Raw genomic sequence first — 25,394 nt, forward strand, 5'->3', positions numbered from 1 at the left:
TAACTAAATAAATAAATACATACAGTATGGGGATGAGGTAGGTAGATAGATGGGTTGTTTACAGATGGGCTATGTACAGGTGCAGTGATCTGTGAGCTGCTCTGACAGCTGGTGCTTAAAGCTAGTGAGGGAGATATGAGTCTCCAGCTTCAGAGATTTTTGCAGTTCGTTCCAGTCATGGGCAGCAGAGAACTGGGAGGAAAGTAGACCAAAGGAGGAATTGGCTTTGGGGGTGACCAGTGAGATATACCTGCTGGAGCGTGTGCTACGAGTGGGTGCTGCTATGGTGGCCAGGTAGCTGAGATAAGGTGGGGCTTTACCTAGCAGATACTTCAAATCAAATCAAATCAAATTTTATTTGTCACATACACATGGTTAGCAGATGTTAATGCGAGTGTAGCGAAATGCTTGTGCTTCTAGTTCCGACAATGCAGTAATAACAAGTAATCTAACTAACAATTCCAAAACTACTGTCTTGTACACAGTGTAAGGGGATAAAGAATATGTACATAAGGATATATGAATGAGTGATGGTACAGAGCAGCATAGGCAAGATACAGTAGATGGTATCGGGTACAGTATGTACAAATGAGATGAGTATGTAAACAAAGTGGCATAGTATAGTATAAAGTGGCTAGTGATACATGTATTACATAAGGATACCGTCGATGATATAGAGTACAGTATATACGTATGCATATGAGATGAATAATGTAGGGTAAGTAACATTTATATAAGGTAGCATTGTTTAAAGTGGCTAGTGATATATTTACATCATTTCCCATCAATTCCCATTATTAAAGTGGCTGGAGTTGAGTCAGTGTCAGTGTGTTGGCAGCAGCCACTCAGTGTTAGTGGTGGCTGTTTAACAGTCTGATGGCCTTGAGATAGAAGCTGTTTTTCAGTCTCTCGGTCCCAGCTTTGATGCACCTGTACTGACCTCGCCTTCTGGATGATAGCGGGGTGAACAGGCAGTGGCTCGGGTGGTTGATGTCCTTGATGATCTTTATGGCCTTCCTGTGACATCGGGTGGTGTAGGTGTCCTGGAGGGCAGGTAGTTTGCCCCCGGTGATGCGTTGTGCAGACCTCACTACCCTCTGGAGAGCCTTACGGTTGAGGGCGGTGCAGTTGCCATACCAGGCGGTGATACAGCCCGCCAGGATGCTCTCGATTGTGCATCTGTAGAAGTTTGTGAGTGCTTTTGGTGACAAGCCGAATTTCTTTAGCCTCCTGAGGTTGAAGAGGCGCTGCTGCGCCTTCTTCACGATGCTGTCTGTGTGAGTGGACCAATTCAGTTTGTCTGTGATGTGTATGCCGAGGAACTTAAAACTTGCTACCCTCTCCACTACTGTTCCATCGATGTGGATAGGGGGGTGTTCCCTCTGCTGTTTCCTGAAGTCCACAATCATCTCCTTAGTTTTGTTGACGTTGAGTGTGAGGTTGTTTTCCTGACACCACACTCCGAGGGCCCTCACCTCCTCCCTGTAGGCCGTCTCATCGTTGTTGGTAATCAAGCCTACCACTGTTGTGTCGTCCGCAAACTTGATTATTGAGTTGGAGGCGTGCGTGGCCACGCAGTCGTGGGTGAACAGGGAGTACAGGAGAGGGCTCAGAACGCAACCTTGTGGGGCCCCAGTGTTGAGGATCAGCGGGGAGGAGATGTTGTTGCCTACCCTCACCACCTGGGGGCGGCCCGTCAGGAAGTCCAGTACCCAGTTGCACAGGGCGGGGTCGAGACCCAGGGTCTCGAGCTTGATGACGAGCTTGGAGGGTACTATGGTGTTGAATGCCGAGCTGTAGTCGATGAACAGCATTCTCACATAGGTATTCCTCTTGTCCAGATGGGTTAGGGCAGTGTGCAGTGTGGTTGAGATTGCATCGTCTGTGGACCTATTTGGGCGGTAAGCAAATTGGAGTGGGTCTAGGGTGTCAGGTAGGGTGGAGGTGATATGGTCCTTGACTAGTCTCTCAAAGCACTTCATGATGACGGATGTGAGTGCTACGGGGCGGTAGTCATTTAGCTCAGTTACCTTAGCTTTCTTGGGAACAGGAACAATGGTGGCCCTCTTGAAGCATGTGGGAACAGCAGACTGGTATAGGGATTGATTGAATATGTCCGTAAACACACCGGCCAGCTGGTCTGCGCATGCTCTGAGGGCGCGGCTGGGGATGCCATCTGGGCCTGCAGCCTTGCGAGGGTTAACACGTTTAAATGTCTTACTCACCTCGGCTGCAGTGAAGGAGAGACCGCATGTTTTCGTTGCAGGCCGTGTCAGTGGCACTGTATTGTCCTCAAAGCGGGCAAAAAAGTTATTTAGTCTGCCTGGGAGCAAGACATCCTGGTCCGTGACTGGGCTGGGTTTCTTCCTGTAGTCCGTGATTGACTGTAGACCCTGCCACATGCCTCTTGTGTCTGAGCCGTTGAATTGAGATTCTACTTTGTCTCTGTACTGGCGCTTAGCTTGTTTGATAGCCTTGCGGAGGGAATAGCTGCACTGTTTGTATTCGGTCATGTTACCAGACACCTTGCCCTGATTAAAAGCAGTGGTTCGCGCTTTCAGTTTCACACGAATGCTGCCATCAATCCACGGTTTCTGGTTAGGGAATGTTTTAATCGTTGCTATGGGAACGACATCTTCAACGCACGTTCTAATGAACTCGCACACCGAATCAGCGTATTCGTCAATGTTGTTATCTGACGCAATACGAAACATCTCCCAGTCCACGTGATGGAAGCAGTCTTGGAGTGTGGAGTCAGCTTGGTCGGACCAGCGTTGGACAGACCTCAGCGTGGGAGCCTCTTGTTTTAGTTTCTGTCTGTAGGCAGGGATCAACAAAATGGAGTCGTGGTCAGCTTTTCCGAAAGGGGGGCGGGGCAGGGCCTTATATGCGTCGCGGAAGTTAGAGTAACAATGGTCCAAGGTCTTTCCTCCCCTGGTTGCGCAATCGATATGCTGATAAAATTTGGGGAGTCTTGTTTTCAGATTAGCCTTGTTAAAATCCCCAGCTACAATGAATGCAGCCTCCGGATAAATTGTTTCCAGTTTGCAGAGAGTTAAATAAAGTTCGTTCAGAGCCATCGATGTGTCTGCTTGGGGGGGGATATATACGGCTGTGATTATAATCGAAGAGAATTCTCTTGGTAGATAATGCGGTCTACATTTGATTGTGAGGAATTCTAAATCAGGTGAACAGAAGGATTTGAGTTCCTGTATGTTTCTTTCATCGCACCATGTCACGTTAGTCATAAGGCATACGCCTCCGCCCCTCTTTTTACCAGAAAGATGTTTTTCCTGTCTGCGCGATGCGTGGAGAAACCTGTTGGCTGCACCGCTTCGGATTGCGTCTCTCCAGTAAGCCACGTTTCCGTGAAGCAAAGAACGTTACAGTCTCTGATGTCCCTCTGGAATGCTACCCTTGCTCGGATTTCATCAACCTTGTTGTCAAGAGACTGGACATTGGCAAGAAGAATGCTAGGGAGTGGTGTGCGCTGTGCCCGTCTCCGGAGTCTGACCAGAAGACCGCCTCGTTTCCCTCTCTTTCGGAGTCGTTTTTTTGGGTCGCTGCATAGGATCCACTCCGTTGTCCTGTTTGTAAGGCAGAACACAGGATCCGCGTCGCGAAAAACATATTCTTGGTCGTACTGATGGTGAGTTGATGCTGATCTTATGTTCAGTAGTTCTTCTCGACTGTATGTAATGAAACCTAAGATGACCTGGGGTACTAATGTAAGAAATAACACGTAAAAAAACAAAAAACTGCATAGTTTCCTAGGAACGCGAAGCGAGGCGGCCATCTCTGCCGGCGCCGGAAGTCCTCAGATCAGAGACTCACCAGCAGCAAGAGCGACCTCATTGATGTATACAGAGAAGAGAGTCGGTCCAAGAATTGAACCCTGTGGCACCCCCATAGAGACTGCCAGAGGTCCGGACAACAGACCCTCCGATTTGACACACTGAACTCTATCAGAGAAGTAGTTGGTGAACCAGGCGAGGCAATCATTTGAGAAACCAAGGCTGTTGAGTCTGCCGATGAGGATGTGGTGATTGACAGAGTCGAAAGCCTTGGCCAGATCAATGAATACGGCTGCACAGTAATGTTTCTTATCGATGGCGGTTAAGATATCGTTTAGGACCTTGAGCGTGGCTGAGGTGCACCCATGACCAGCTCTGAAACCAGATTGCATAGCAGAGAAGGTATGGTGAGATTCAAAATGGTCGGTAATCTGTTTGTTGACTTGGCTTTCGAAGACCTTAGAAAGGCATGGTAGGATAGATATAGGTCTGTAGCAGTTTGGGTCAAGAGTGTCCCCCCCTTTGAAGAGGGGGATGACCGCAGCTGCTTTCCAATCTTTGGGAATCTCAGACGACACGAAAGAGAGGTTGAACAGGCTAGTAATAGGGGTGGCAACAATTTCGGCAGATAATTTTAGAAAGAAAGGGTCCAGATTGTCTAGCCCGGCTGATTTGTAGGGGTCCAGATTTTGCAGCTCTTTCAGAACATCAGCTGAATGGATTTGGGAGAAGGAGAAATGGGGAAGGCTTGGGCGAGTTGCTGTTGGGGGTGCAGTGCTGTTGACAGGGGTAGGAGTAGCCAGGTGGAAAGCATGGCCAGCAGTAGAAAAATGCTTATTGAAATTTTCAATTATGGTGGATTTATCAGTGGTGACAGTGTTTCCTATCTTCAGTGCAGTGGGCAGCTGGGAGGAGGTGTTCTTATTCTCCATGGACTTTACAGTGTCCCAGAACTTTTTTGAGTTAGTGTTGCAAGAAGCAAATTTCTGCTTGAAAAAGCTAGCCTTGGCTTTTCTAACTGCCTGTGTATAATGGTTTCTAGCTTCCCTGAACAGCTGCATATCACGGGGGCTGTTCGATGCTAATGCAGAACGCCATAGGATGTTTTTGTGTTGGTTAAGGGCAGTCAGGTCTGGGGAGAACCAAGGGCTATATCTGTTCCTGGTTCTAAATTTCTTGAATGGGGCATGTTTATTTAAGATGGTTAGGAAGGCATTTTTTTTAAATATCCAGGCATCCTCTACTGACGGGATGAGGTCAATATCCTTCCAGGATACCCCGGCCAGGTCGATTAGAAAGGCCTGCTCGCTGAAGTGTTTCAGGGAGCGTTTTACAGTGATGAGAGGAGGTCGTTTGACCGCTGACCCATTACGGATGCAGGCAATGAGGCAGTGATCGCTGAGATCTTGGTTGAAGACAGCAGAGGTGTATTTAGAGGGGAAGTTGGTTAGGATGATATCTATGAGGGTGCCCATGTTTAAGGCTTTGGGGAGGTACCTGGTAGGTTCATTGATAATTTGTGTGAGATTGAGGGCATCAAGTTTAGATTGTAGGATGGCTGGGGTGTTAAGCATGTTCCAGTTTAGGTCGCCTAGCAGCACGAGCTCTGAAGATAGATGGGGGGCAATCAGTTCACATATGGTGTCCAGAGCACAGCTGGGGGCAGAGGGTGGTCTATAGCAGGCGGCAACGGCAACTCTAGTGTAAATACCCCAGCATTGGTAAAAGCAGCTACAGTGAGAACCGTCTTTAAAAAACAGGGGCACAAACACTGAAGTTGTTGAACTAATGTGTCGTTTTGAAGAGTTCTTCAACTGAAGTCCTACACTTGAATATGTTGTTCAGTACTGTATAAAACAAATGTTAAAGGCTCAATCTGCCATTGGAACGTGCTTTTATTTTGTTGACTTTAACATTCAGGAAGTGGCTGCGTATCCAGATGCTCCTGGAAGCCTCTTACAGATAGCTAAACAACAAAATCTTCTGCTTCTACTCCACAGTAAAGTACAGTAAAGTGCAGTAAAGTAGAGTAGAGTGCAGTAAAGTAGAGTAAAGTAGAGTAAAGTGCAGTAAAATAGAGTCAACTGCAGTAAAGTAGAGTGCAGTAAAGTAAACAGTACTCTAGTGTGCTCTGCCTGCTATACTGTATTTCCACGTCCGTCGGTGCTCAGTGTGGGGGGGGGGGGGGGCTGGTTACAGCAAATGGAAATAAAAGGCTTGGGGGGGGGTATAACAGAATGATAACTTTTAATCACTAAATAATTCATAAACACAATTGAATATCAGTTAAAACACTATATGTCAATGTGTAGTTCATACATGCAGAATTCATATCTTACCTCAATTAGCCACGGAAATCCCTAGTTTGAAAGTGACACTTTCTCTGGAACTTGTGCTGCGCCATTTTCCCTACATTTCCCCCCACGTGGTCCAGCCCCCCGAGCAATTCAAGTTCAACAAATGAGCTACAGTCCCTCGCCATGTGATTGACGGCTAGCAAGAGGCTCATCCTGCGCCCACAGCAGAGCAGAGGGAGAGTAATGACGTGGGTGCACAAATCTACATGTGACGTAGTACGCAATTTTCCAGGGACCACATTTGGATAGTGAGCTCTACTTTCAGGAAAAAAAGTATTCAAAAGTTTAGAAGAATCTCTTTAAACTTACAGAAGGAAAATAGAGTATCTGAAACTAAGTATAATAGTTGTCAGGGGAATTTACTTCAACATGATTCTGTTTTGATGCAGCCTGTTTCCAATCCCTTTTCAGACTGTTTCCAATCCCTTCTCAGACTGTTTCCAATCCCCTTTCAGCCTGTTTCCAATCCCCTTCTCAGCCTGTTTCCAATTCCTTCTCAGACTGTTTCCAATTCCTTCTCAGACTGTTTCCAATTCCTTCTCAGCCTGTTTCCAATCCCCTTCTCAGCCTGTTTCCAATCCCCTTCTCAGCCTGTTTCCAATCCCCTTCTCAGCCTGTTTCCAATCCCCTTCTCATCCTGTTTCCAATCCCCTTAGACTGTTTCTAATACCTTTCCATACCAGTTTCCAATCCCTTTTCAGCCTGTTTCTTATACCTTTCAATCCTGTTTCCAATCCCCTTGCAGCCTATTTCCAATCCATTTTCAGCCTGTTTCTAATACATTTTCAAACTAACCTCTGTGAAGGATCTATGATGGGAGGCAGCCTGTTCTGTGTATCATGGACAAAAGCATAATCAAGACCGTCCTGATTAAAGAGTGTTACAACATCTTCACCAACCGCAGGGTGAGACACACACACACACGCACACGCACACGCACACACGCACACACACACACACACACACACACACACACACACACACACAAACATAAACTGAATAATAATAACCCTGATTAATACAACTGTCCTCCATGTTTTAGAACTTTGCATTTCTGAATGGGGAGATGTTTGACGCGGTGTCCGTTGCCGAGGACGATACATGGAGACGGATCCGCAGTGTCCTCTCACCTTCCTTTACCTCTGGACGACTGAAAGAGGTAGAACCATCCCTCCATCTCTACCTTTCTGTTTTATCAACTTGTTGTAAACTCATTATAGCTTGTTATAAACTCTTTAAAAACTCATTATAGCTTGTTATAACTCTTCATTAACTCATTATAGCTTGTTATAAACTCTTTATTAACTCATTATAGCTTGTTATAAACTCTTAATAAACTCTATAGCTTGTTATAATTCTTCATTAACTTATTATAGCTTGTTATAAACTCTATATAAACTCATTATAGCTTGTTATAAACTCAGAACTTGTTATAAACTCTTCAACTCATTGTAGCTTGTTATAAACTCATTATAGCTTGTTATAAACTCATAACTTGTTATAAACGCTATATAAACTCATTATAGCTTGTTATAAACTCATCATAGCTTGTTATAAACTCATAACTTGTTATAAACTCTTCAGCTCATTAAAGCTTGTTATAAATTCTATATAAACTCATTGTAGCTTGTAATTAACTTTATCACATCACAAATACATTTAAACTGAGCCAAATGTCCCTGTCTTGGGTCAGTTAGGATCACCACTTAATTTTAAGAATGTGAAATGTCAGAATAATAGTAGAGAGAATGATTTATTTCAGCTTTATTTCTTTCATCACATTCCCAGTGGGTCAGAAGTTTACATACACTCAATTAGTATTTGGTAGCATTGCCTTTAAATTGTTTAACATGGGTCAAATGTTGTGGGTAGCGTTCCACAAGCTTTCCACAATAAGTTGGGTGAATTTTGGCCCATTCCTCCTGACAGAGCTGGTGTAACTGAGTCCGGTTTGTAGGCCTCCTTGCCCGCACCCTCACAACATGATGCTGCCACCCCCATGCTTCACGGTGGGATGGTGTTCTTCGGCTTGCAAGCCTCCCCCTTTTTCCTCCAAACATAACGATGGCCATTATGGCCAAACAGTTCTATTTTTGTTTCATCAGACCAGAGGACATTTCTCCCAAAAAGTACAATATTTTTCTCCATGTGCAGTTGCAAACCGTAGGCTTTTTTATGTCAGCTTTGCAGCAGTGGCTTCTTCCTTGCTGAGCGGCCTTTCAGATTATGTCGATATAGGACTCGTTTTACTGTGGATATAGATACTTTTGTACCTGTTTCCTCCAGCATCTTCACAAGGTCCTTTGCTGTTGTTCTGGGATTAATTTGCTCTTTTTGCACCAAAGTGCGTTTATCTCTAGGAGACAGAACGAGTCTCCTTCCTGAGCGGTAGGACGGCTGCTATTGTTTGTACAGATAAACGTGGTACCTTCAGACATTTGGAAATTGCTAGGACAATGCCTCAGGACTACCTGGCCTGATTACTCCTTGCTGTCTCCAGTCCACCTGGCCATGCTGCTGCTCCAGTTTCAACTGATCTGCCTGCGGCTACGGAATCCTGACTTGTTCACCGGACGTGCTACCTGTCCCAGACCTGCTGTTTTCAACTCTCCAGAGACAGCAGGAGCGGTAGAGAAACTCTGAATGATCGGCTATGAAAAGCCAACTGATATTTACTCCTGAGGTGCTGACCTGTTGCACCCTCGACAACCACTGTGATTATTATTATTTGACCCTGCTGGTCATCTATGAACATTTGAACATCTTGGCCATGTTCTGTTATAATCTCCATCCGGCCCAGCCAGAAGAGGACTGACCACCCCACATAGCCTGGTTCCTCTCTAGGTTTCTTCCTAGGTTCTGGCCTTTCTAGGGAGTTTTTCCTAGCCACCGTGCTTCTACACCTGCATAGCTTGCTGTTTGGGGTTTTAAGCTGGGTTTCTGTACAGCACTTTGAGATATCAGCTGATGTACGAAGGGCTCTATAAATACATTTGATTTGATTTTGATTTGCTCCCAAGGATAAACCAGACTTGTGGAGGTCTACAATGTTTTTTTCTGAGGTCTTGGCTGATTTATTTAGTTTTTCCCCATGATGTCAAGCAAAGAGGCACTGAGTTTGAAGGTAGGCCTTGAAATTCATCCACAGATACAACTCCATTTGACTCAAATGATGTCAATTAGCCTATCAGAAGCTTCTAAAGCCATAACATAATTTTCTGGAATTTTCAAAGCTGTTTAAAGGTACAGTCAACTTATTGTATGTGAACTTCTGACCCACTGGAATTGTGATACAGTGAATTATAAGTGAAATAATCTGTCTGTAAACAATTGTTGGAACAATTACTTGTGTCATGCACAAAGTAGACTGACAACCAGAGTCAGCTTGCAGGCGCCCGGCTCTGTCACAAGGAGTTGCTAGTGTACGGTAAGCCAAGGTCCTGGACGGCGCTAGCCCAATTATGTGCCATCCCTATGGGGTTCACGGTCACAATCGGTTGTGACACAGCCTGGGATCGAACACCAGGCGGTGCAGTGTTTTCACCGCTGCACCACCCAGGACCCCTTATTCATTCTAATGACATGATTGAATCATAATATAGGACTAGAATTAGATGCGGGTCACTTCTCCTCACGAAGACTTAATGGTTTAATGCTAAAGAGCTTTTTTTAAAGACATGTCATGCTGTTCATACAAATAACTTACCGGCTCCTCCTCCATTCCTTTCTCTCTGTTCTTTATCCTGGGAAAGGGGAGGAGTTACCGGTTTCGCTCTGTTCTTTATCCTGGGAAAAGGGAGGAGTTACCGGTTTCTCTCTGTTCTTTATCCTGGTAAAGGGGAGGAGTTATCGGTTTCGCTCTGTTCTTTATCCTGGGAAAGGGGAGGAGTTACCGGTTTCTCTCTGTTATTTATCCTGGGAAAGGGGAGGAGTTACCGGTTTCTCTCTGTTATTTATCCTGGGAAAGGGGAGGAGTTACCGGTTTCTCTCTGTTATTTATCCTGGGAAAGTTATTGGCGTAAATCTGGGTAACTGGGTTATTGCCATTCCACCCTAATCATTAGGCAGCACTCTGCTAACCACTCTCTCTGTCTCTCTGTCTCTCTCTACCTCTCTCTTTCTACCCCTCTCTCTCTCTCTACCTCTACCTCTCTCTCTACCTCTCTTTAACTCTACCCCCCCCTCTCTCTCTCTCTCTCTCTCTCTCCCCCTCTCTCTCTCTCTCTCCCCCACTCTCTCTCTCTCTCTATCTCTCTCTCTCTAGATGTTTGGTATCATGAAGCAGCACTCTGCTAACCTGCTGAATGGAATGAAGAAGCAAGCAGATAAAGACCAGACCATCGAAGTGAAGGAGTGAGTCCTGATTCCTAACCTCTGGCTTTTCACCTTACAACTCTGAGTCTTGATTATAATACACACACACACACACACACACACACACACACACACACACACACACACACACACACAGCCACCAATTGCCTTGATAACAGCTTTGCACACTCTTGGCCTGAGGTAGAGTACCTCATCATAAGCTGTAGACACTATCTACCAAGATTTCATCTATAGACATCTATAGACATATATATATATATAGACGTCATTGAACCACCAACAGATCCATAGCACTCACGTTGGTATCCATGAAGTGTTTTGAAAGGCTGGTCGTGGCTCACATCAACACCATCATCTCGGAAACACTACACCCACTCCAATTCACATAACGCCCCAACTGATCCACAGATGATGCAATCTTTATTGCACTCCACACTGCCCTTTCCCACCTGGACAAAAGGAACACCTACGTGAGAATGCTGTTCATTGACTACAGCTCAACGTTCAACACCATAGTGCCCACAAAGCTCATCACTAAGTTAAGAACCCTGGGACTAAACACCTCCCTCTGCAACTGGATCCTGGACAGCCAATAGGGAGGAGGTCAGAGACCTGGCTGTGCGGTGCCAAGACAACAACCTCTCCCTCAATGTTTGCAAGACAAAGTAGCTGATCGTGGACTACAGGAAAAGGAGGACTGAACACGCCCCCATTCACATCGACAGGGCTGTAGTGAAGTGTGTCGAGAGTTTCAAGTTCCTTGGCGTCCACATCACCAACAAACTAACATGGTCCAAACACACCAAGACAGTCGTGAAGAGGGCATGACAACGCCTTTTTTTACCTAAGGAGACTGAAAAGATTTGGCATGGGTCCCCAGATCCTCAAAAGGTTCTACAGCTGCACCATCGAGAGCATCCTGACCGGTTGCATCACCGCCTGGTATGGCAACTGCTCGTTATCTGACAGTAAGGAGCTACAGAGCGCAGTGCATACGGCCTAGTACATCACTGGTGCCAAGCCATCCAGGACCTATATACTAGGCGGTGTCAGTTTAGTTAGTTTATTTAGGAAATGTTTTCTTAACTCTGTTTCTTGAATTGCTTTCTCAGTTAAGGGCTTGTAAGTAAGCATTTCACGGTTCTACACCTGTCGTATTCTGCGCATGTGACAAATACATTTCATTTGATTTAGTTGTGGTCTGTAGTTGTGTGGTCAGTAGTTGTGTGGTCAGTAGTTGTGTGGTCAGTAGTTGTGTAGTTGTGATCAGTAGTTGTTGTCAGTAGTTGTGTGGTCAGTAGTTGTGTGGTCAGTAGTTGTAGTCAGTAGTTGTGTGGTTAGTAGTTGTGTGGTCAGTAGTTGTGTGGTCAGTAGTTGTGTGGTCAGTAGTTGTGTGGTCAGTGGTTGTGTGGTCAGTAGTTGTGTGGTCAGTAGTTGTGTGGTCAGTAGTTGTGTGGTCAGTAGTTGTGTGGTCAGCAGTTGTGTGGTCAGTGGTTGTGTGGTCAGTAGTTGTGTGGTCAGTGGTTGTGTGGTCAGTAGTTGTGTGATCAGTAGTTGTGTGGTCAGTAGTTGTGTGGTCGGTAGTTGTGCGGTCAGTAGTTGTGGGGTCAGTAGTTGTTTGGTCGGTAGTTGTGTGGTCAGTAGTTGGTGGTCAGTAGTTGTGTGGTCAGTAGTTGTGGTCAGTGGTTGTTGCCAGTAGTTGTGTGGTCAGTAGTTGTGTGGTTGTGGTCAGTAGTTGTGTAGTTGTGGTCAGTAGGTGTGTGTTCAGCGGTTGTAGTCAATAGGTGTGTTGTCAGTAGTTGTGGTCAGTAGTTGTGTGGTTGTGGTCAGTATGTGTGGTCGGTAGTTGTGTGGTCGGTAGTTGTGTGGTCAGTAGTTGGTGGTCAGTAGTTGTGTGGATAGTAGGTGTGGTCAATAGTTGTGTGCCCAGTAGGTGTCAATAGTTGTGTGGTCAGTAGTTGTGTGGTAAGTAGTTGTGTGTTTGTGGTCAGTAGTTGTGTGGTCAGTAGTTGTGTGGTTGTGGTCAGTAGTTGTGTGGTTGTGGTCAGTAGTTGTGTGGTTGTGGTCAGTTGTTGTGTGGTCAATAGGTGTCAATAGTTGTGTGGTCAGTAGGTTTGGTCAATAGTTGTGTGGTCAGTAGGTGTGGTCAATAGTTGTGTGGTCAGTAGGTGTGGTCAATAGTTGTGTGCCCAGTAGGTGTCAATAGTTGTGTGGTCAGTAGTTGTGTGGTAAGTAGTTGTGTGTTTGTGGTTGTGGTCAGTAGTTGTGGTCAGTAGTTGTGTGGTTGGTAGTTGGTGGTCAGTAGTTATGGTCAGTAGTTGTGGTCAGTAGTTGTGTGGTCAGTAGTTGTGGTCAATAGTTGTGTGGTTGGTAGTTGGTGTTCAGTAGTTGTGTGTTTGTGGTCAGTAGTTGTGTGGTCAGTAGTTGTGTGGTTGTGGTCAGTAGTTGTGTGGTTGTGGTCAGTAGTTGGGTGGTTGTGGTCAGTTGTTGTGTGGTCAGTAGTTGTGTGGTCAGTAGTTGTGTGGTTGTGGTCAGTTGATGTGTGGTCAGTAGTTTTGTGGTTGTGGTCAGTAGCTTTGGTCAGTAGTTGTGTGGTTGATAGTTGGGGGTCAGTAGTTGTGGTCAGTAGTTGTGTGGTCAGTAGTTGTGTGGTTGGTAGTTGGTGGTCAGTAGTTGTGTGGTCAGTAGTTGTGGTCAGTAGTTGTGTGGTTGGTAGTTGGTGGTCAGTAGTTGTGTGGTCAGTGGTTGTGTGGTTGGTAGTTGGTGGTCAGTAGTTGTGTGGTTGTGGTCAGTGGTTGTGTGGTTGTGTTCAGTAGTTGTGGTCAGTAGTTGTGTGGTTGTGGTCAGTAGTTGTGTGGTTGTGGTCAGTAGTTGTGTGGTTGTGGTCAGTGGATGTGGTCAGTAGTTGTGGTCAGTAGTTGTGTGGTTGTGGTCAGTAGTTGTGTGGTTGTGGTCAGTAGGTGTGTGGTTGTGGTCAGTAGTTCTGTGGTTGTGGTCAGTAGTTGTGTGGTTGTGGTCAGTAGGTGTGTGGTTGTGGTCAGTAGTTCTGTGGTTGTGGTCAGCAGTTGTGTGGTTGTGGTCAGTAGGTATGTGGTTGTGGTCAGTAGTTGTGTGGTTGTGGTCAGCAGTTGTGTGGTTGTGGTCAGTAGTTGTGGTCAGTAGTTCTGTGGTTGTGGTCAGCAGTTGTGTGGTTGTGGTCAGTAGGTATGTGGTTGTGGTCAGTAGTTGTGTGGTTGTGGTCAGCAGTTGTGTGGTTGTGGTCAGTAGTTGGGGGTCAGTATGTGTTTATTTTTATTTAAGCTTTATTTTTTTCAACAGTTAAGAACAAATGACAGCCTAGGAACAGAGGGTTAACTGCCTTGTTCCGGGGCAAAACAAGATATTTTTACCTTGTAATCTTGGGGATTCGATTTAGAAACCTTTCGATTCCTGGCCCAATGCTCTAACCACTAGGCTACCTTCCGCCGCGGTGTGGTCAGTAGTTGTGGTCAGTAGTTGTGTGGTCAGTAGTTGTGTGGTCAGTAGTTGTGTGGTTGTGGTCAGTATTTGTGTGGTTGTGGTCAGTATTTGTGGTCATTGTGTGTGTGGTCAGTAGGTGTGGTCATTATGTGTGTGGTTAGTAGGTGTGGCCGGTACATGTGGTCAGTAGTTGGTGGTGACTAGTTGTGGTCTCTAGTTGTGGTCAGTATTTGTGTGGTCAGTAGTTGTGTGGTCAGTAGTTGTGTGGTTGGTGGTCAGTAGTTGTGGTTGTGTTGCAGGTTCTTTGGGCCCTACAGTATGGATGTGGTCACCAGCACAGCTTTCAGTGTGGACATTGACTCTCTGAACAACCCTTCAGACCCCTTCGTCTCCAACGTCAAGAAGATGACCAAGTTCGACCTGTTCAACCCACTGTTGCTCCTATTCGGTGAGACCACACACAGACAAACGGACACAAAGTTGAACTTTTTAATCATATGCAGTTGTACACCTTTCTATAAAACGTTCCTCTCCACCTTACTTCTGCTCTTCGCCTCTCCTGTCCTCCTCTGCTCTCCTCTTCTCCCATCCTCCCCTCCTCTCCCCTCCTCCTCATCTCCTCTCCTCTTCTCCTCTCCTATTCTCCTCTCCCCTCCCTTTCTCCTCTCATACTCCTCTCCTATTCTCCTCTCCTATTCTCCTCTCCTATTCTCCTATTCTCCTCTCCCCTCCCTTTCTCCTCTCATACTCCTCTCCTCTCCTCATCTCCTCTCCTATTCTCCTCTCCTCTCCTATTCTCCTATTCTCCTCTCCTCTCCCGTCCTCCTCTCATACTCCTCTCCTCTCCTTCTCCAGTTTTGTTTCCCTTCATAGGTCCTATCTTGGAGAAGATGAAGTTTTCTTTCTTCCCAGCTGCGGTGACAGACTTCTTTTACGCCTCGCTGGCTAAGATCAAATCTGGACGTGACACTGGGAACTCAACTGTAAACTTGTTTTATATTTATATTTGTATATGATTGTTATATTGATATTTTCATCTGTACATTTGTATTTGTACTGTAATATTCTGTATTTACTTATTATATAACTATGAAATGTAACTAGTGATGGGGACCAATATGGAATGTCTATATCGATATCATGTCGCAATTTAAAAACACTATTATTTGGACCCAAAAATCTACAGTCATATTAGAATCTGTTTGTGTTGGTTGTGATTGGACCAGATCCATTAGAATCTGATGGTCTTGGTTGTGATTGGACGAGATCCAGTAGAATCTGTTTGTCTTGGTTGTGATTGGACCAGATCCATTAGAATCTGATTGTCTTGGTTGTGATTGGACCAGATCCATTAGAATCTGTTTGTGTTGGTTGTGATTGGACGAGATCCAGTAGAATCTGTTTGTCTTGGTTGTGATTGGACCAGATCCATTAGAATCTGATTGTCTTGGTTGTGATTGGACCAGATCCATTAGAATCTGATTGTGTTTTGCATGTTTTTGTATTTTGTATTTTATTAAGCTCCCCATGGGGAGGCAGGTAGCCTAGTAGTTAGAGTGTTGGACTAGAAACCGAAAGGTTGCAAGATCGAGTCCCTGAGCTGACAAGGTAAAAATCTATCCTTTTCCACCTGAACAAGGCAGTTAACCCAATGTTCCCTGGTAGGCCGTCATTGAAAATTAGAATTTGGTCTTGACTGACTTGCCTAGTTAAATAAAACAATTAGATGTTGCAAAAGCAGCAGCTACTCTTCCTGGGGTCCACATAAAACAGAACATTATGAGGCAAGGACAGAACTACATACATTTTAAAAAGGCACACGTAGTCTACATATCAATGCATATACACAAACTGTCTAGGTCAAATAGGGGAGAGGCGTTGTGCTGTGAGGTGTTGCTTTATCTGTTTTTTGAAACCAGGTTTGCTGTTTATTTGAGCAATATGAGATGGAAGGAAGTTCCATGCAACAAGGGCTCTATATAATTCTGTACATTTTCTTGAATTTGTTCTGGATTTGGGGACGATGAAAAGATCCCTGGTGGCATGTCTGGTGGGACAAGTGTGTTTGTCAGAGCTCTGTGTAAGTTGACTATGCAAACAATTTGGGATTTTTAACACATTGTTTCTTATCAAAAGTGATGCAGTCAGTCTCTCCTCAACTCTTAGCCAAGAGAGACTGGCATGCATAGTATTTATATCAGCCCTCTGATTACAATTAAGAGCAAAACGTGCCGCTCTGTTCTGGACCAGCTGCAGCTTAACTAGGTCTTTCCTTGCAGCACTAGACCACAGATTAGACTAAACTAGAACCTGCAGAACTTGCTTTTTGGGTGTCAAAAAAGCGGAGCATCTCTTTATTATGGCGCGACCTCTCCCCATCTTTTTAAAAATGCCAGTTGAGAACAAGTTCTCATTTACAACTGCAAACTGGCCAAGATAAAGCAAAGCAGTGCGACACAAAAAACAACACAGAGTTACATATTGAATAAACAAGTGTACAGTCAATAACACAATAGAAAAAGAGAAAGTCTATATACAGTGTGTGCAAATGGCATGAGGAGGTAAGGCAATAAATAGGCCACAGTAGCGAAGTAATTACAATTTAGCAGATTAACACTGGAGTGATAGATGAGCAGATGATGATGTGCAAGTAGAAATACTGGTGTGCAAAAATAAAAACAAGATGGGGATGAGGTAGGTAGATTGGGTGGGTTATTTACAGATGGACTATGTACAGCTGCAGCGATCGGTTAGCTGCTCAGATTGCTGATGTTTAAAGTTAGTGAGGAAAATGTAAGTCTCCAGCTTCAGCGATTTTTGCAATTCGTTCCAGTCACTGGCAGCAGAGAACTGGAAGGAAAGGCGGCCAAAGTTGGTGTTGGCTTTGGGGATGACGAGAGAGATATACCTGCTGGATCGCGTGCTACGAGTGGGTGTTGTTATCGTGACCAGTGAGCTGAGATAAGGCGGAGCTTTACCTAGCATAGAATTATAGATAACCTGGAACCAGTGGGTCTGGCGACGAATATGTAGAGAGGGCCAGCCTACTAGAGCATACAGGTCGAAGTGGTGGGTGGTATAAGGGGCTATGGTAACAAAACGGATGGCACTGTGATAGACTACATCCAATTAGCTGAGTAGAGTATTGGAAGCTATTTTGTAGATGGCATCACCGAAGTCGAGGATCGGTAGGATAATCAGTTTTACGAGGGTAAGTTTGGCGGCGTGAATGAAGGAGGCTTTGTTGCGAAATAGGAAGCTGATTCTAGATTTGATTTTGGATTGGAGATGTTTGATTTGAGTCTGGAAGGAGAGTTTACAGTCTAGCCAGACACCTTGGTATTTGTCGTTGTCCAAGTATTCTAGGTAGGAACCGTACAGAGTAGTGATGCTAGTCAGGCGGGCGTGTGCGGGCAGCGAACGGTTGAAAAGCATGCATTTGGTTTTACTAGCATTTAAGAGCAGTTGGAGGCCAAGGAAGGAGTGTTGTATGGCATTGAAGCTCATTTGGAGGTTAGTTAACACAGTGTCCAAAGAAGGGCGAGATGTATACAGAATAGTGTCGTCTGCATAGAGGTGGATCAGGGAATAACCCGCAGCAAGAGCGACATCGTTGATATATACAGAGAAAAGAGTTGGCCAAAGAATTGAACCCTGTGGTACCCCCATAGAGACTGCCAGAGGAAAGGACAACAGGCCCTCCGATTTGACACACTGAACTCTGTCTGTGAAGTAGTCGGTGAACCAAATATCTGTTGGTTGTGATTGGACCAGATCCAGTAGAATCTGTTTGTGTTGGCTGGGATTGGACCAGATCCAGTAAAATCTGTTTGTGTTGGCTGTGATTGGACATATTTGACCTAAATTCATTCTGCTCGCAGAGTCGGGTGGATTTCTTACAACTGATGATCGACTCTCAGAAAGGCAATGACACGAAGACAGGAGGGGAACCGACTAAAGGTACCTGCCGAACAAACACCTGTTAACTACTGTTACAAACACACACCTGTAAACTAATGTTAAGAACACACACCTGTTACAAACACACACCTGTAAACTAATGTTAAGAACACACACCTGTTACAAACACACACCTGTAAACTACTGTTACAAACAAACACCTGTAAACTACTGTTACAAACACACACCTGTAAACTACTGTTAAGAACACACACCTGTAAACTAATGTTACAAACACACACCTGTAAACTACTGTTACAAACACACACCTGTAACTACTGTTACAAACAAACACCTGTAAACTACTGTTTATTGAGTAAAAGAATGTCTTCTGCGTGCAACCATATGAAGATCATCAAAGGTAAGTGATTCATTTTATCTCTATTTCTGACTTGTGTAACTCTTCTACTTGGCTGGTTACTGTTTGTTATGATTTGTCAGCTGGGCGCTCTTCTCAGATAATCGCATGGTATGCTTTAGCCATAAAGCCTTTTTGAAATCTGACATCGTGGTTGGACTAACAAGAAGTTAATCCTTAAACCTATGTATAACACTTGTATGTTTTATGAATTTTTATATTGGGTATTTCTGTTTTTGAATTTGGCGCTCTGCAATTTCACTGGACGTTGGCCAGGTGGGACGCTAGCGTCCCACTTACCCTAGTGAGGTTTTAAACTACTGATACAAACACACACCTGTTAAAAACACACACCTGTTACAAACACACACCTGTTACAACCACACACCTGTTACAAACACACACCTGTCACAACCACACACCTGTTACAAACACACACCTATAAACTACTGTTACAAACACACACCTGTTAAAAACACACACCTGTTACAAACACACACCTGTTAAAAACACACACCTGTTACAAACACACACCTGTTACAACCACACACCTGTTACAAACACACACCTATAAACTACTGTTACAAACACACACCTGTTACAAACACACACCTGTAAACTACTGTTACCAGCACACACCTTTACACTACTGTTACAAACACACACCTGTTACAAACACACACATGTTACAAACACATACCTGTTACAAACACACACCTGTAAACTTCAATTACCAACACACACCTGTAAACTACTGTTACAAACACACACCTGTTACAAAAATGTCACGTAGAGTAGAGCTAGAAGTCTAAATTGAAAAACCTGACCTCTATCAAATATAATGATGGCGGAGCCGCAAAAGGTCTTCTGGGTGTTTATTTACAATGTGATTCCGGAAGAAAAACAACAGTAGTCATCCAAAGTATCCTTTATGGGGGCAGCTTAACCTCTTGGGTAGGGGGCCTCCGGATGAAAAGGGAGCCCAAAGTAAACTCCCTGTTACTCAGGCCCATAAGCTGGGATATGCATAACATTGGTAGATTTGGATTAAAAAAAACACTCTAAAGTTTCTACAACTGTTAAAATAATGTCTGTGGGTATAACAGAACTGAAATGGTAACCCCGAGGATGAACCAACCCCCCTCCCCCCTCAAACAAATTCTACCACTATTTTCAAGGACTGTCACTTTTATTATAAGGCCAAATCCTCCCAGATTGCAGTTCCTAGGACTTCCACTAGATGTCAACAGTCTTTAGAAAGAGTTTCAGGCTGTTTTTTGTAATTTGGCTAGATGAGGTAACAGTAGTAGTGGGTCCCGTTTTGGCTGTAGTGTTACCATGCGCATGGACGAGAGCGCGTTCTTTCTGTTTATCTCCGGTAAAGATAATAACGATTCTCCGTCTTAAAATGTATCATTTTTTTACGTATTAGGGTACCTAAGGTTGGATTATAAACGTTGTTTGACTTGTTTAGATACGTTTATTAGTAACGTTTGGGATTCATTTTGAAGGAGGGAAACCGGTGGATTATTGAATGAAGTGAGCCAGCCAAACTGAGTTTTTATGGATATAAAAAATAACTTTATGAAACAAAAGGACCATTTGTGATGTGACCGGGACCTTTTGGAGTGCAAACAGAAGAAGATCTTCAAAGGTAAGGCATTTATTATATCTATTTCTGACTTTCATGTCATGTCTATTTCTGACTTTCATGCATTTGTATGCTGTCCTCACATGGTGAGCTTTCGCCGTAAAGCCTTTTTGAAATCTGACACAGCGGCTGAATTAACAAGAAGTTAAGCTTTATTCTGATGTATTGCACTTATATTTTAATGAATGTTAGATATTTATAATACTGTAGTTTGTATTTCACTTGTATTTTAATGAATGTTGAATATGAATGATATTTAAAATACTGTAGTTTGAATTTCGCGCTCTGGAATTTCACAGGATGTTGTCGAGGCGCCCCGCACGTCTAACCGTAACATTACACACCTGTTACAAACACAAACACACACCTTTAAACTACTGTTACAACCACAAACCTGTTAATGTAACTAATGTTACAAACACACACCTTTAAACTACTGTTACAACCACACACCTGTTAATTTAACTAATGTTACAAACACACACCTGTTACAAACACACACATAAACTACAGCTACAAACACACAACTGTTACAAACACACACCTGTAATCTACTGTTACGAATACACACCTATAAACTACTGTAACAAATACACACCTGTTACAAACTATTCCCTCCTCTCTGCTCCCTCTCTCCCTCCACAGGACTGACTGATCATGAGATCTTGTCTCAAGCCATGATCTTCATCTTCGCCGGCTACGAGACCAGCAGCAGTACTATGAGTTTCCTGGCCTATAACCTGGCAACAAATCCCCACACCATGACCAAACTGCAGGAGGAGATTGATACTGTGTTCCCCAACAAGGTAACCCCCACACCATGACCAAACTGCAGGAGGAGGTAGATACTGTGGTCCCCAACAAGGTAACCCCCACACCATGACCAAACTGCAGGAGGAGATAGATACTGTGTTCTCCAACAAGGTAACCCCCACACCATGACCAAACTGCAGGAGGAGATAGATACTGTGTGGGTGCCAGATGTGGTGAGGTACTGATGTGTGTGTGTATCCCCGGAGTCAGATGGGGTGAGGTACTGATGTGTGTGTAACCACGGTGCAGGCTCCAATCCAGTACGAAGCTCTGATGCAGATGGACTATTTGGACTGTGTGTTGAACGAGTCTCTGAGACTGTACCCCGTCATGCTGCGACTGGAGAGGGTCGCCAAGAAGACGGTGGAGATCAACGGCATCGTCATCCCCAAAGACTGCATTGTCCTGGTTCCCACGTGGACCCTCCATCGTGACCCAGAGATCTGGTCCGACCCTGAGGAGTTCAAACCAGAGAGGTACTGACCGCACCGTAACCACAATCCAACCATAACACAACCATAACATAACCATAATACAACGAAAATACAAACACAAGATCATTAATACATTTTGCTACAACTTAACTACAGTGCATCATTATATCATCATACAATGTGAAATGTTTCTGAACCACAACCACAAATCAACTACAATACAATGTGGAATGTGTCTGCCCTCCCCCTGTCCAGGTTCAGTAAGGAGAACAAGGAGACTATTGATCCGTACACGTACATGCCATTTGGGGCGGGGCCCAGGAACTGTATCGGGATGCGCTTCGCCCTGATCATGATCAAACTGGCCATGGTCGAGATCCTCCAGAGTTTCACTTTCTCCGTCTGCGACGAGACCGAGGTGAGACGCTCACCTGAGCAGACAGAATATGACATCAACAAACATCAGTATCTGTTTCAGCATGGTCACCACCTGTTTTACCATGGACCTGTTTTAACATGGACCTGTTTTAACATGGTCACCACCTGTTTTAACATGGTCACCACCTGTTTTAACATGGTCAACACCTGTTTTAACATGGTCAGCACCTGTTTTAACATGGTCAACACCTGTTTTAACATGGTCAGCACCTGTTTTAACATGGTCAACACCTGTTTTAACATGGTCAGCACCTGTTTTAACATGGTCAACACCTGTTTTAACATGGTCAGCACCTGTTTTAACATGGTCAACACCTGTTTTAACATGGTCACCACCTGTTTTAACATGGACCTGTTTTAACATGGTCACCACCTGTTTTAACATGGTCAACACCTGTTTTAACATGGTCAGCACCTGTTTTAACATGGTCAACACCTGTTTTAACATGGTCAGCACCTGTTTTAACATGGGGACCACCTGTTTTAACATGGACCTGTTTTAACATGGTCACCACCTGTTTTAACATGGTCACCACCTGTTTTAACATGGTCACCACCTGCTTTAACATGGTCGCCACCTGTTTTAACACGGTCAGCGCCTGTTTTAACATGGTCAACACCTGTTTTAACATGCTCAGCACCTGTTTTAACATGGTCACCAACTGTTTTAACATGGACCTGTTTTAACATGGTCACCACCTGTTTTAACATGGACCTGTTTTAACATGGTCACCACCTGTTTTAACATGGTCACCACCTGTTTTAACATGGACCTGTTTTAACATGGTTCGCACCTGTTTTAGCATGGTCACCACCTGTTTTAACATGGTCACCGCCTGTTTTAGCATTGTCACCACCTGTTTTAACATGGTCACCACCTGTTTTAACATGGTCACATCCTGTTTTAATATGGTCACCACCTGTTTTAACATGGTCACCACCTGTTTTTTACATGGACCCGTTTTATCATGGTCACCACCTGTTTTAACATTGCCACCACTGTTTTAACATGGTCACCACTTGTTTTAGCATGGACCTGTTTTATCATGGTCACCACCTGTTTTAACATGGTCACCACCTGTTTTAACATGGTCACCAACCGGTTTTAACATGGTCACCACCTGTTTTAACATGGTCACCACCTGTTTTAACACAGTCACCACCTGTTTTAACATGGTCACCACCTGTTTTAACACAGTCACCACCTGTTTTAACACGGTCACCACTGTTTTAACATGGTCACCACTGTTTTAACATGATCACCACCTGTTTTAAGATGGTCAGCTCCTGTTTTAACATGGTCACCGCCTGTTTTAACATTGTCACCACCTGTTTTAACATGGTCAGACCCTGTTTTACATGGTCACCACCTGTTTTAACATGGTCACCACTGTTTTAACATGGTCACCACTTGTTTTAGCATGGACCTGTTTTAACATGGTCACACTGTTTTTACATGGTCACCACCTGTTTTAACATGGTCACACTGTTTTAACATGGTCACTACCTGTTTTTAACGTGGTCACCACCTGTTTTAACATGGGCACCACCTGTTTTAACATGGGCACCACCTGTTTTTAACATGGTCACCACTTGTTTTAGCATGGACCTGTTTTAACATGGTCACACTGTTTTTACATGGTCACCACCTGTTTTAACATGGTCACCACCTGTTTTAACACAGTCACCACCTGTTTTTAACATGGTCACCACCTGTTTTAACATGGGCACCACCTGTTTTAACATGGTCTGCACCTGTTTAACAAGGTCACCACCTGTTTTAACATGGTCACCACCTGTTTTAAAATTGACCTGTTTTAACATGGTCTCCACCTGTTTTAACATGGTCACCACCTGTTTTAACATGGTCACCACCTGTTTTAAGATGGTCACCACCTGTTTTAACATGGTCAACTCCTGTTTTAACATGGTCACCGCCTGTTTTAACATGGTCACCGCCTGTTTTAACATGGTCAGAACCTGTTTTAACACAGTCACTACCTGTTTTAACATGGTCACCACCTGTTTTAACATGGTCACCACCTGTTTTAACATGGTCAGAACCTGTTTGAACATGGTCAGTTCTTGTTTAACATGGTCACCACCTGTTTTAACATGGTCACCACCTGTTTTAACACAGTCACCACCTGTTTTAACACAGTCACCACCTATTTTAACATGGTCACCACCTGTTTTAACATGGTCACCACCTGTTTTAACACGGTCACCACCTGTTTTAACATGGTCACCACTGTTTTAACACAGTCACCACCTGTTTTAACATGCACCTGTTTTAACGTGGACCTGTTTTAACATGCACCTGTTTTAACATGGTCACCGCCTGTTTTAACATGGTCACCACCTGTTTTAACATGGTCACCACCTGTTTTAACATGGTCAGAACCTGTTTGAACATGGTCAGTTCTTGTTTAACATGGTCACCACCTGTTTTAACATGGTCAACACCTGTTTTAACACAGTCACCACCTGTTTTAACACAGTCACCACCTATTTTAACATGGTCACCACCTGTTTTAACACGGTCACCACCTGTTTTAACATGGTCACCACCTGTTTTAACATGGTCACCACTGTTTTAACATGGTCACCACCTGTTTTAACACGGTCACCACCTGTTTTAACCTGGTCACCACCTGTTTTAACATGGTCACCACCTGTTTTAACATGGTCACCACTGTTTTAACATGGTCACCACCTGTTTTAACATGGTCACCACCTGTTTTAACACGGTCACCACCTGTTTTAACATGGTCACCACTGTTTTAACACAGTCACCACCTGTTTTAACATGCACCTGTTTTAACGTGGACCTGTTTTAACATGCACCTGTTTTAACATGGTCACCGCCTGTTTTAACATGGTCACCACCTGTTTTAACATGGTCACCACCTGTTATAACATGGTCACCACCTGTTTAACATGGTCACCACCTGTTTTAACATGGACCTGTTTTATCATGGTCACCACCTGTTTTAACATGGTCACCACCTGTTTTAACATGGTCACCACCTGTTTTACATGGTCACCACCTGTTTTACATGGTCACCGCCTGTTTTAACATGGTCACCACCTGTTTTAACATGGTCACCACCTGTTTTAACATGGACCTGTTTTAACATGGACCTGTTTTAACACGGACCTGTTTTATCATGGTCACCACCTGTTTTAATATGGTCACCACCTGTTTTAACATGGTCACCAACTGTTATAACATGGTCACCACCTGTTTAACATGGTCACTACCTGTTTAAACATGGTCACCACCTGTTATAACATGGTCACCACCTGTTTTAACATGGTCACCACCTGTTATAACATGGTCACCACCTGTTTTAACATGGACCTGTTTTATCATGGTCACCACTTGTTTTAACATGGGCACCACCTATTTTAACATGGACCTGTTTTATCATGGTCACCACCTGTTTTAACATGGTCACCAACTGTTATAACATGGTCACCACCTGTTTAACATGGTCACTACCTGTTTAAACATGGTCACCACCTGTTATAACATGGTCACCACCTGTTTTAACATGGTCACCACCTGTTATAACATGGTCACCACCTGTTTTAACATGGACCTGTTTTATCATTGTCACCACCTGTTTTAACATGGTCACCACCTGTTTTAACATGGTCACCACCTGTTTAACATGGTCACCACCTGTTTTAACATGGTCACCACCTGTTTTAACATGGTCACCGCCTGTTTAACATGGTCACCACCTGTTTTAACATGGTCAACACCTGTTTTAACATGGTCACCACCTG

The 25,394-nt window shown here is 44.2% G+C and overlaps 2 protein-coding genes across 3 annotated transcripts in view; both read left to right on the forward strand.

The window, feature by feature from the left end:
• The window catches only part of LOC139424253 (cytochrome P450 3A27-like), a 70,542-nt gene that overhangs the window by 35,605 nt on the left and 9,543 nt on the right, over nucleotides 1-25,394 (forward strand). The window lies entirely within an intron of this gene.
• The window catches only part of LOC139424254 (cytochrome P450 3A27-like), a 59,535-nt gene that overhangs the window by 4,585 nt on the left and 29,556 nt on the right, over nucleotides 1-25,394 (forward strand). For both annotated transcript variants that reach the window (XM_071175940.1, XM_071175939.1), the window contains exons 4-12: nucleotides 6,957-7,056; nucleotides 7,194-7,310; nucleotides 10,416-10,504; nucleotides 14,245-14,393; nucleotides 14,801-14,928; nucleotides 17,827-17,905; nucleotides 20,560-20,720; nucleotides 20,977-21,203; nucleotides 21,417-21,579. In XM_071175940.1, the coding sequence (XP_071032041.1) occupies nucleotides 6,957-7,056; nucleotides 7,194-7,310; nucleotides 10,416-10,504; nucleotides 14,245-14,393; nucleotides 14,801-14,928; nucleotides 17,827-17,905; nucleotides 20,560-20,720; nucleotides 20,977-21,203; nucleotides 21,417-21,579 (1,213 nt within the window). The remainder of the gene's footprint in view (nucleotides 1-6,956; nucleotides 7,057-7,193; nucleotides 7,311-10,415; nucleotides 10,505-14,244; nucleotides 14,394-14,800; nucleotides 14,929-17,826; nucleotides 17,906-20,559; nucleotides 20,721-20,976; nucleotides 21,204-21,416; nucleotides 21,580-25,394) is intronic.

The sequence above is a fragment of the Oncorhynchus clarkii genome, chromosome 13 (genome assembly GCF_045791955.1).
Source record: "Oncorhynchus clarkii lewisi isolate Uvic-CL-2024 chromosome 13, UVic_Ocla_1.0, whole genome shotgun sequence".
Taxonomy (NCBI): domain Eukaryota; kingdom Metazoa; phylum Chordata; class Actinopteri; order Salmoniformes; family Salmonidae; genus Oncorhynchus; species Oncorhynchus clarkii.